The 13449-nt window shown below is 36.0% G+C and overlaps 1 protein-coding gene across 1 annotated transcript in view; it reads right to left on the bottom strand.

Moving 5' to 3' along the window:
* Window positions 1-12971, bottom strand: part of LOC148872315 (uncharacterized) — a 28910-nt gene extending 15939 nt beyond the window's left edge. Inside the window, exon 1 of the mRNA XM_088970117.1 lies at window positions 12740-12971. Within this exon, the coding sequence (XP_088826243.1) occupies window positions 12740-12971 (232 nt within the window). The remainder of the gene's footprint in view (window positions 1-12739) is intronic.
* Window positions 12972-13449: the final 478 nt, after the last annotated feature.

The raw sequence follows: 13449 nt of genomic DNA, 5'->3' as shown, positions 1-13449 counted from the left end.
GGGTAAGACTTGGATGGGAGAGGGAAGGGGTTAGGCACCCCTCTCCTGGGTCCAACAGGTGGGGCCCACATGGGATCCAAGCAATCATAATAACAAAAAAGCAAACAATAATAAATCCCATAAACAAGTAAACACCAAGCACTAATGCCAAGCAAACACTCCTCTCTCTAATTTAAGTATTTTGATAAATATATGATTATCTTATTTATTTTATTTTATTTATATTTTTTATTTTTTTTATATACCCTCTTATATATATTTTTTTGCTTTGCTTTATTTATCTTTTATTTTATTTCTACTATCTTGTTTTGATTTATTTATGCCTATTTACTTACTTATATGTTGTATTTTCTTATCTCTTCAAAATTATTTACTCTTTATAATTTTTTCATGGGGCCTATTCCTAAATTTATTCACTAGATTTATGATTTATTTATCCAATTCTACCCCTAAGACGAGTCTCTATATTTCCTTATAAATTTTCCTTTTTTATATATTTATTTATTTTTAAATCTGCTCCAACTTCTATAATTGGCATCTTTCCCTGCCTAGTTTATTCTGGACTTCAAGAGATTACCTGAACTTCTGTCCTCCAAGTAGCCACTCTTTCCTCCCCTTTTCTCTTTTTATTTATATTAAACCCAATTTCCATAAGACTTATTCAAGCAGGAATAAAAATTTTTACACCCAATATCTCATACTGATAATCGTTACTCAATATTTCTCAACATCACCAGATGTCACTTCCATCAATCTAGACAAGAGTCACATCCTGATCTTTTTGATTTCAAAGGATCCGGACTCAGTATTTAGGTAATTCACATACCAAAACAATGTCATGTGCCAGAACCATAAACATACATTGCAGCAACAATCTAGGAGTTAGCCATGACATGCAAAAATAACTCAGATAATTGAAGATGAGTAGGTCAGTACAGAGGGATTATTAAATCCTTGAAAATCTACTAATGAGAAATCTGGGCCCCAATCGATACTCCAAAAAAAGTTCAAGACTAACATATCAGCACAGAATAACATTCACTAAGACCAACATGATCTTGATTCTCCCTCTCTGCATAGCACATATTGCAACAACACCATATTTGTTCACAGTGAATAGAAAGAATCCCATGATCCAAACGACAGATAAGCAAGCATGAGAATACAAGTTTTTAATATTTACTTAACATTTCATTAAAGGATTCCCTACTCGATCAACATGAGAGAGCGTAATCAAGAAGAGACAAAACAATCATTAGTGCTGGTCATTAATTTCCGATAGAATTCATGACACAAATATAGACCAATGCATTTTTGAAAGACAGAGAAAATAGATCATGCGGTTCGAGAGAAAGAAACAAGGACTACATAATAAGATTTGAGTTGCTTTAAATCTTTTGCAGAAGTTGGTTCAATGGCTATTCCCATCACCAACTTAGACCATGGACTCAAATCTTATATGCTAACCCATATCTAAAGAATATAAAAAAGGAAAGAAAAGAACAAGTGATTGAACACTGAAGGAAAATAAAAGGGAAAGGAAAAGGTTTGGTTGGCTAATCCAGGGTATCCGAATGGAATCTAGGTACAACCAAGGGGCAAACAAGGTCTGTTTTAGATGAAACTTTTCAAGGCAAAGTTTTAAGGTAGTCTGCGATTATTGGTAAAGTCATATTGAGTTAACTAGGCCTGAAATGGGTAGATTTGGAATCCCATCAATGTAGGACCTTGAAATGAAATCTTGGTGCAATTAAAGGGTAAACGAAGGTATTTTGGGATGAGATTTCACAGGTGGGTATTTGGAGGTGTCTAGGATCTGATGGTGATGTTTGATTAGTCTTGGGGAATCAAGATCATATGAATTTGGGTCAACGGGATACTGGAATGAAATCTTTGTTTGATAGACAGGCAAATGAGAGAATCTAGGGCTGGAACTTTTTGGGTAGGTGTTTTGATGCGCTAGAGTTTAAATGTGCGGTTTGATCAGTTTGGGTGTGTCCAAATCAAGAGAATCTGAGTTCCTAGTGTTTAGGCTAACGAGAGGGGTCGAAATGGAATATTTGCTTGATGGATGGGTGAATGGAGGAATCTTGAGTTCTAATTTCATGGGTATGTGTTTTGAGAGGTTCTAGGTCTGATGGTTGTGTCTGATCTAATGGTTGAGGCATAAGTGGGGAGGGTCAATTGGGGCTGTTTGATAAGTATCGAGTGGGTTTAACGATGGATTTGAGGACTCTTGGGATAAAATTCGGGTTTTTTTTGGATTTTTTGGTATTTTGGATGAATCGAAAGGGTTTGATTGGAGATTTGGGGCGAATTAGAGGTTTAGGTGACGGACCGAGCAAAAATTGGATGTCCACAGTTGACACCTTGTAGTTGTTTTTGAAAGAAAAGGTATCGATATCAGTGCTTGATGCATGTTAGCAAAACATTGTCCATACTCTCGGCCACCATGCTTTCATCCTTCCAAAACTCTCAGTTGTATTTCCGCCATATCTTATTGACACCGAGCTCCACCTATTTAACATCTCAACTATCGTTAATGTGAGAGTTAGTTTGTTTCCCATTATTATTGTCATTTGTTTTGATGACAACCTCTCTACGATCACCCAAAGAGTCAGATCTAGATATTTGGTTGTTGATATCAAAGAGGATAGGCTGCTCTTCATGATTCAATTCTTACCCACCAGCTGAGATTTTAACTAAAGGAACTTGCAAACAATTCCATGAAATGATGAAAACAGAGGTTGTGGATGGTGCGCTTACACATTACAGAATGTCGAATGTCTAGGAGGTTGAAAGGGAAAAGTGGTATCGTGAGTTTCACCCACTTGAATAGAGCCATTAACATGGATTTACCCATGTTGATACAGCTTCACGAGTCCAAACTCACCTAATTGACCTCTCACTTCTGAATCATTTAATAACATGTTGCTCAACTTGATGTCCCTATAGAGCATGATTGAAAGAAGGGTAGGATCCATCTAATGGACGCCATAAAGGTTGCGGAATGGGTGGGCGAATTTCAAAAATTTCCTACCATCTCTCAACTGGGAATCATATTCCCTAAATTTAGAATACAATATTCAAGGATCCTACTTGAACCATAATCAAACCAGATCTGTACCAAAAGATAAATGGGAGGAATATACCTGATCCGGAGAAACAGTATCTCCCAAAGTTGGTGTTCACGCCCAAAGAATGCTCCAAGATCCGTTCCTGCTGAAGATGACACAGCTGTGAATGGAACAGAACCAGCAGGGTGCGTCCTACACACTGGATCCTTCACAAGAATCCTCCGGAAGTACTAAACACTGAATCTGTTTTCAGTCTTTCTTGCAAGACTGATGTCAAGAACAGATTTCTTGACTTTCTTTTCTGCAAAGATCTAATCTTGCAAAGACAGATGGCGGCGGCAGGAGGAGATCTCCAAAACGAAAAAGGCTGAACCGCTTTTTCTGTTTTTCTGGAGAGTATGAATGAGCTTCTCTCTCAATTCGCAGGAGATATCCTATACCTCTTCAAGGTGGTTCGAAATCTCCTCCTTTCTTCTTGATTAAGAAACCTCCTTTTTAGGAGTTATCCCAATCCAAATCAGTATTTGGATAGGGGATAATCTTAATCATTTCTGCAGATAGAGTTAGCTTACTCCTGATCTTATCAGGAGGTTACCAGATTCAAATCTAATTTGAATTTGGTCTCTAAGAGTGGATAAGGCTAAAGGCTCAATCCTTTTACTAACTTTAATCTCAAATTCGCCCCATGGATGGGTGATCATATCAGCCCACCTCGAAATGGGCTTTTAGCCCATTAAGTGTTCAGTGTCTAATTACTTTCCAATCTGCTGCCCAGTTGGGCTTCTTTGTATGGCGTGGGACCCAAGCATTGATCTACACACCAGCCACATGGGTTCGGCCCAGTCTCTAAAACAAGGCCCAGCCGAATTCACTGAAAAACTCAATGAATCCCTTGAGTCCATCATATGGACCCTATGGGCCCAACACTTACATTAAGTGGTCCCTGGGCCAAGCCATCTTATAAAAACCCAGGGACTGTGGGCAGGTGCAAGATTAGCCCATCAGGTATTATCCTCAATGGTCTTACACTTAACCTCTCAGCCCTTAATGATCAAGCACTGCCCGACAAGAGAGGACCTCTCCCTCGACTGCAAGGAACAGTGCCGCACTCTCCTCTCACATGGATCCCGGGAATTAAAACCATTTGCAAACAATTCGAAACCGTACATATATATATAAATATATTAATTTTGCAAAACAAAATTCCAACGATTGAAATCAACTGCCGGTAGTTTGGTTTCCATCAGAGAGAGTGCATTCCCGATCATTACCCTTTGTCCGACAAAGCGGCTGATTCTGTCACTATGATCACCCACTCAGATGAATTCACAAACTGCCCCAACATACCCAGGTTTTGATCCCCACTAAGGATCTCACTGAATGGCATATCAAAGGCAGCCTGATCCAACACCTAGTGAAATGTCATAATCGAGTCTAGGGGTCAAGTGTAACTTTCCAGTTTTGCCCATCTATCTCCAAGGTCCAGGGCAATACTGGAAATCTGGTCCGGTTCAAGGATTCAAGTAATCCCATACTGCATGTGCCTCGGGTCTTACCCTGATGGCTGAGACAGGCCATCCCAACACTTGGTGGCACACCAGTATCAGCCTTGGCAGGATAAATCTCCCCAGACTTATCCAACGGCTGTGAACATTTAAAACTAACACGAGTCTCTGTAAATGTCCAGTTTTAGGGTTTTACACAGAATTAAACCAAACAACATGAATCAAACATGCACTTTATTTATTTCCACTAAATAACAAAAGTACATCAAATCAGATTGAAGCTAAGGGCATACAAAAACTGTTTAACAATGACTTGCTCCCACCCATAATGCAGATGGTTCAAGACCTCCACTACGTCCATTAGCACCTTGCACCATCTTCCCACCCCACCCTATAAATTACTTCAGCTTGTCGAAAATCCAACAATTACGGCTACCGTTGGGCATGTAATTGTATACCAACATCAACTCATTTCCTTTCATGCACCACCCTCTTATTTGGACTAGATTTTTGTGTTGGATCCTACCCATGCTTCAAATTTTCACCATGATTTCTCTAAACCCTTCTTTTGGTAATTAATTATTCTTGTGGGTCATACCCGTGAATGAACGAAAACAACTACTAGACCTGAAACAAATTCGTGGAGGCAATACCCCTATTTCCCTTCTGAATTAAAGGATTATTTGAAATTGTTAGATGATTCAAGATAACAACTAACGCTTATGTGAAGAAAAAAACTATCAAAGAAATCATAGAAATGTTAGGTTCATTGTCTTATTTTGCTGGGGTCCATATTTGGATCAAACTTTGTAGTCAGAGTAGATAATGGACGATAAACAATGTCTTGCGAAAGAAGACAATGAAGAAAGTTTTTAATTTTAAGGGTAAATTTGAAAATTTGAAATGTTTCAAATGCATGATATCATGTGATATAGATAATTGATCTACTAGTAATGGTAGGAACTAAATTGGCACATTTTGAAAGTTTAAGTACTGGATTGGCACGTCTTGAAGTTTGGGGACCATAGTGAGACTAGGCCCAAAGTATAATATACTAATTTGCAATTTTCTCTTCTCTAAATATTTATATCCTTCATAGATATTATTGGGTAAATGGTTTATGTGGGTTGCACTTCTCCGGTATACCCAAGTTCTAAAAAAAATGTAGTTCTTTTATTGAATCAATAATAAGTATTATTAACTTAAATGTTCTTTACTTTTCTATATTTCCTAATTATGATGCTAACAAATTATTAATGATAGGATGGTTCCAATTGATTGACCTTATGGGACAGGTTATAGATATGACTCTTTCAAGAATTACAGAAATAAATAATTCACAATCATCATTGGTAGATGCATAAACATTACACACTATAAAGGTAACATTCAATTATCTTTATTGAATACTCACTTTGAATTTCACTTGATTTATATATGAGAAATGATGAAAAGACACACCATTACAACTACAAAAAATACACAGTTATCTTTTAATCCCAGTATTGCTAAGGAATAATCGCTTAGATCAATGTTAGTAATAAATTAATAATATCAATTTGTAAATATAATAAATATTTCTTCCAACAATTTTTAAAGTAATGCTTTTATAAGTTTGACAATAGTGAGGAAAGAGTGAAGATGGTTCAACATTATCATGAAGAATTACACCTAAATTAACTTTCCAAACATTAATATACTAATTGAATCAACCATTTTATATTGTTCATTCGATGATTTGGACATGATTGCCCCTCTCTCTACTCAGTTAAACTTAAACATTTATATAAGTTTACCATGTGACTAATAATTAGTATATCCTTTTCATACATTATGTCATTGAATTAGATATTACATTTTCCTATGCATCACACAGGTCTTTGCTAGTATATTTTATTTTGAGATTGAATACTAAATTCTATTTATATGAAATAAGATTTTTCAACAAAGCACAATCATTAAAAGAAGCAAAATCTCTTCTAATAGCCTTAAAAGTTGATCACTTATAACCTCTAAAAATTAAGTCATTATGAAATACACAGAATGATAAAGATTAATAATAGAATTAAGCATTCAAATTGCTCTATCAAAGAGAAAATCCTATCATCTTTAGAGTCAAGACGATTTAGCATATCTAGAATTAAGCATTCAATTGACGCATGTCTTCCATTTAATAGGCACTCAAAGGAGATGCAAATCAAATTGCTCTAGCAAAACTATAGGAGAAAAGAAAATGCATTACTTCCTCAGTACCCAAGTCACAAAAACACAATTAACTCTTTAATTAAAGCCATGAGAAAGCAGAAGCAAAAAACTATAAAATTTCAAACAACCCTCCAAAGAAACAATTTAAACCTCAACAAAACAAGTATTAGGTGCCAAATCCTTTGAATCAAATCCAACGAATGAGCGGGAAGCCTAGTAGCTCTTTGTTCCTAGAAGAAATAAATAACTATTTTAATAGAAAATCTTCCATTCCTACTCAGTTACCAATAAAACAATTTCTCACAAGATAAATGAAACACCTAAGTGTCCAAATGCATATTCCAATTCCCCTCCTCATCAAGCAGCTCTGAAATAGTTAAATGTTTGAAAACTCGTAAAGAAGGCCCCACAGGGGCAGTCAATCATCTAAGGAATAAACCAAATATTTTCTTTGACTTCTTTTTTAAACTTTCACACCTACACAAGGGTGAATTTCCCTTGAAGCTTTCTAAAGTGTTCTCTAGAAGAAAGATGAATTTCTTTTTGTTCTCAAAGGGAAGAATTCATTATTGCTTAGGTATTTACATTTCCACAGTTTGACCTATAATTAGGCATTTCCCTAATTGATAAGCTTCTAAGCTACTTTCCACTGAAAAGCTTTGTTAATATCTTTTAGCTCGCCTTAAGCCAAGACCTCCCTCAAACTAATAACATCCCAATTAGTCCAACAAAAAGATTTTTTATTTCTCCCAAAACTCCAAATTAAATTCCTTGAATTTCGTCTATCTGATCATTTATCCTATAAGGAAGTTGGAACTTTCCATCTTCCTAGACAAATTTAGCAAGGACCAACTTTCCATCTTAGGAAAGATAAGCATTCAGCTTTGAGGAAATATTGTCTAAGACAAAATTGAAAGAAAAGAGCACAGGTTTACATTTTTTTCCAAAAAAGGGGAATATTCAAATGCTTCAAGTTCCAATCCATATTCCCCATTTTCATCTGCAAAAATGCCAAATTTACTGAAATTGCTTAATTTCCTTGACATACTTTGGAATTTATTGACTTTATACAAGTAATTTGAATGATTTTGTCTTGTTTTGTGGTGGGAGTTCAAGTAGTTATTGTAAAGCTTCCTATGGATTTGTTTTCCTTTCTAATCAAGGGTCCTTTGCAGCTGTTGTAAGAGAAACTATCGAGGTGAAGGTTTTAGTGCTAGATCAAGATAGAGTTGAAAGCTATACTCGCTATTGTTTTGTTTACTAGAAGTCAAGGCTTCCATAAGTTTACTATATTCTAATATACTCTTTAGTTGTTGTGAATAGGGATGGCAATTTCTATCCTACCCGGTGGGTACCCGCCCCTATCCTTCCCAACGGGGTGGGTTTTTTTGCTTAAATGATGGGCTTTGGAGCGAGTACGGGTTTTGGGATTCTACAACCCGCACAGGTACAAGTAGGGTATGGTATTTGGCTAAACCTGACCCTCTCTGACCAACATATTGTTGAAAAGCATATAAACTTTATGTACTAGGGGTTGAATTTAATAATACTTTGAATTTTGTGTGAAGGATAATTGTTAGTTTATGTGTTTTTCACATGCTTTATCTAATAATTATAAATTTTAATGTTTATTTTTGTTATTTTACTTATTTATTGCTTATATATGACAAGAAATAATAGGAAACTAGATGCGAGTTTTAAACCCAATCTGCCCTTACCCTCATTACCCTTGAATGCGAAGAGGGTAGAATCGAGGAGGGTTTTGCACTTTCATGTGTGGGGAGGGTTTGGAGTCTCAAAATCCAACCCGCAACGGGTTTTGGAGTGCATACGGGTTGAGAGGTTTAGGAAGGCGGGTAGGATCTAGAATTTACAAAGCCATCCCCGAACCTGCCCCATTACCTATCTCTATTTGTGAATATTTTGGATACTGATTTGTAGGGTGTTCCTTGGTTTTTATAGCGCTTGGTGGACCATATTTTGTTTTTGTCTTCTCAATGTTGTTTTATTGTTAGATGAGTTCACAGATATAGGAATTATTTATCCCATGAGGTAGCGTCTCAGGCTAAGTCTTTTTTGGAGGAGATTCATTGGACCTTCCATCCTTCTTTTGTGTGAACTATGTTGTCTTATTTTTTCATTAAATGGTAATTTTATATAATATCATGCATTATTATCATAAAATACCCATAAAATATATTGTATATAATATTTTGGGAAAATGTATGATGCCAGAAAGACATTATATTGAAAAGGATTTGACCATTTAAACCCACCAGTGAATGGGCCTCCTTCAAATCCTTTAGCCTCTATTATTCTTTGTCTTATATGGAGGAGTCAACTACGTATTGTTAACAATGGCAAGTAGGACCACTGATAAGAAGTTTCAGAGTAGATACAATGTCAGAGTATGGAAAATAGTAATGGATAGAACACCTCCTCTCTCGGTCCTCTTGTATTCCTCTTAGGTGTGTGTGTGTGTGTCTTGCTTCTTTGCCCATAACTTACTCACATCTAGCTAACCTAATTAATCATAGTGGAGGGGATAGCTATTGCTAAAATGAAAACAACTAGTCTTCAATTGGGCAATTCTAATAGGACCGTGATTAAGAAATAAGAATGTAGAGGACTTGTATATAAGGTTTGGTCCACAATCAAATGGTTTAAGCTTTTGGGTTAAAGATTGGGATGACAGTAGGATAGATTCAAGGGGTTTTTGTAAATTCTAGACTCTCCTTACCTTTCCAAACCCCCCAACTTGAACCCTCTCCAAAACCCACAATCCTATCCAATTCTACCCTTCACATGAAAGTGCAAAACCCTCCCACATTTAAGGGTGGGGCAAGTCAGCTCCATAATCCATATCTAATTTATTGTTATATATAAGCAATAAATAAGTAAAATAATTTGAAAAATCATCAAAAATTTTAATTATTAGATTGAAACATGTAAAGAGCACATAAACTATCAATTATCCTCAAAACATTATTAAATTCAACACATAAATTCATATGCCTTATAACAACAATATATGGGTTGGGGAATAGCAGTTTTAACCCAATACCATATCCTACCTGTAACGTATCGATTGTAAAATCTCAAATTTATCCCCACCCTAAAATCTGTTTTTCAAAAAAAAAAAAAAAAAACAGATTATGTCTGCACGCCTATACGTGTAAGTTCCCCATAAACATTGATTGCTATAACTTTTAAACATTTAATAGTTTATCCTACATGTGATGGGATATTGGAAGACCTATAATTAGTCAAAAGATCCCAGCTAGGTTATAAACACTGCAACAAGCTGTTGGCTTTCAATGTTAGCCATAAATAGGAAAAGAGAAACCTGCAACTTACTAAGATTGTACGTAACTCAACTCAGTTACATATAGAGGAAACAAAAAATGTTTCTAAAAAGAATTAGAGTCACACATATGATTGCCTCTAAATGTTATAGAGACAATTGACTGATAATTAGATACACATCTGATAAATGCCTCAAAACATAAGATATTAAGGCACAAAATCATGCCTCCAAAGCATTGTCCCTAAAAAACATATAAAAGCATGTATAAATGCTACCCAATGTATATTTTTTAGAGGCATTTTAATTAAATTTGAGCTAATTTTAAGAATCCTAGTTATGTTTTATAGTAGCATTTGTAATTGCCACTAAAAGTATTTGTTGCTCTTATTTAAAGGCACTTGTGACTGCCTTGTATATCATTTATTTCTGTTTAAAAAAATTATTTTATCATATGTAAAGCTATATAAAAACATTTAATTTTCTACTTAAAAGACAGTCATTGTTTCTAAATAGTGTTTCATATTAATTGATACAAATTAAAAGAAAAAACAATCCATCTATAGAAAAATAAATATATGGAATAAAAAATACAAAAAAATAATAATTCACTTCCTATTCTAAGAAAAAAAAATGTAGTTCGTCTTAACACTATTTGCATTATTTTTCTTTTACAACCTGCAAGAAAAAAATAATACAACAAAAAGCAAACAACCTGTAAGAAAAAAATAATACAACAACAAGCAAAAGGATAATCCCTTATTTGGATCTAGACTCTCTTTAAGAGATAATGATAATTCCTTATCTTATTTGCAGATAAAGATTAGCCCTTCTCATCTAATTAGGAGTTTCCTGATCCAAACCTTTTGCAAACATCAGAAAGAGTGTATCCCCGATCATTCACTTTGTTCAACAAAGGGGCTGATCCTGTCACTACGATCACTCACTCAGATAAATTCTCGGATTGTCCCAACATACCCAAGTTTTGACCCCCTTTAAAGATCTCACTAATTGACATATCAAAGACAGTCCAATCCAACACCTAGTGCAGTATCATAATCGAGTCTAGGGGTCAGGTGTAACATTCCAGTTTTGCCCATCTATCTCCAAGGTCTAGGACAATACTAGAATTCTGGTCCGGTTTAGGGTTTCAAGAAAACCCACACTACATGTACCTTAGGTCTCACCCTAGCAGCTGAGACAAGCCACCCCAACCAACTTGGCGGCACATCAATGTCAGCCTTGGTAGGATAAATCTCCCTAGATATATCCAACGGCTGTGAAGATTCTAAACTAACACGAGTCTCATATATGTCCAATTTAAGGGTATTACACAGAAACACTCCATAATAACATGAATCAAATATGTACTTTATTCATTTACATTAAATGTCATAATGTACATCATTCTGATTGGAGCTAAGGGCATACACTGTCTAACACTTGCCATACTAAAATTGTGAAGAATGTTTTAATAATAATGTTTCTTGTTACCTAAAACTAAACTCGTGATATTAGGAAAGTTGAAAAGAACTATCTAGTAAAATATTAAGAAATTAGCAAGTGCTCATTACTGCTGCAATACTATCTCAAGAATAAGATTGAGGTTCCTGGTTGAAAACATCGTCCAGGTACAAGATGCTCTTATGATTTATTGTCAAAAATTACACTTTAGCCAATCAAGCATTCAAATTCAACTTGATGGGATTACATTCAATCAGCAATGAAAGTTACCCTACTGGCTTTTACAGGGTATGTTTGGACTTTATTGGTGTTGATTTATTAAAGTGATGTGGGTGTTTTATGCGAAGGCTTCTCTATGCAGTACATAGATAACCCAACTGTTATTGCTTTCATTCTGGTTCAACGGAGCTCAAGGGTTAAAAGATTGTGGTCGCTCGTGGTGATTGAGAGAGAGAGAGAGAAAGAAAGAGAGGTATGGATGAGAGGAGAAAAAATCAGTACTGGTTCCCGCCAGTTTTCTATTTATATAAATCTTTATAAAAGACATGAAATTACAAGTATGCCCCTGGTGGCATATCCTCGGATAAGAACAATAAGAAAAGAAAGAAAAAAAGGGCTAGTAGCTGAAACTGTCCTACTAACAAAACAATTATAAAGAACAATTAAACCTTACAACACTCCCCCTCAAGTTGGGCTGAAGATGTCTATCATGCCCAGCTTGTCACATAACTCATTGTGTCGCAAACACGGAAGTCCTTTTGTAAGGATATCAGCAAGTTGTTCCTTGGAATTGACATAAGGGGTGCAAATTTCCTTTTTTTCCAGTTTCTCCCTTATGAAGTGCTTATCCACCTCAATATGCTTGGTCATCTCATGTAAGACTGGGTTGCTGGCGATGTTTATTGCAGCCTTGCTGTCACAGTAAAGAGACATAGGACTATGAACAACAACTCCAAGCTCACCTAGAAGGTTCTTTAGCTAAAGGACTCCAGCCACCCCATGTGGCATAACTCTATACTCAGCTTCTGCACTTGATCTTGCTATCACACTTTGCTTCTTGCTCTTCCAGGTCACTAGATTCCCTCCCACATATGTGCAATACCCACTAGTGGACTTTCTATCATCCACAGCTCCTGCCCAATCAGCATTTGTAAAGACTTCCACCTTTAGGTGATTGTGTTTACTGAATAGTAGGCCTGTTCCTGGATGTTTCTTCAAGTATCTAGGGACTCTCTCTACTACCTCCATGTGTGGCTTCTTAGGAGAGTGCATAAATTGGCTCAGAACACCAACTGAATAGGCAATATCTAAACGGGTCATGGATAGATAAATCAGCTTTTTCACTAACTTTTGGAACTGCTTTACATCTTTTAGAGGTTCACCAATACGGTCACCTAGCTTGTGGTCCACATCCATAGGAGTATTTGCTAGCCTTGCACCTAATTTATCTATATCCAGTAATAGATCAAGGGTGTATTTCCTTTGAGAGACAAAGATATCTCTTTTTGAACGGGCAACTTCGATCCCAAGGAAATACTTTAGGAGTCCTAGATCTTTCACTTCAAACTTGGATGCAAGGAATTGTTTCAAATTCTGTATCTCTGAGCTCCAACTCCCTGTAATGATGATATCATCTACATACACTATCAATATGGCAATCTGCTCCTAACATCTCTTCACAAGTAGTGTATGATCAGACTGGCACTGTTGGAACCCCATCTCTTGAACTGCCATGTGAAACTTACTGAACCAGGCTCTAGGAGACTGTTTTAAGCCGTAGAGAGACTTTCATAGCTTGCACACCTTGTTTTCACTTCCCTTGGCACAGAATACAAGAGGTTGAACCAAGTATACCTCTTCTTCTAAATCACCATTCAGGAAGGAATTCTTTACG

This window comes from Nelumbo lutea, chromosome 2, assembly GCF_056320005.1.
Source record: "Nelumbo lutea isolate HS-2025 chromosome 2, American lotus-T2T, whole genome shotgun sequence".
Classification (NCBI taxonomy): Eukaryota; Viridiplantae; Streptophyta; class Magnoliopsida; order Proteales; family Nelumbonaceae; genus Nelumbo; species Nelumbo lutea.
The sequence above is the reverse complement of the archived record's forward strand: the minus strand, read 5'-3'. Positions and strand labels throughout refer to the sequence as shown.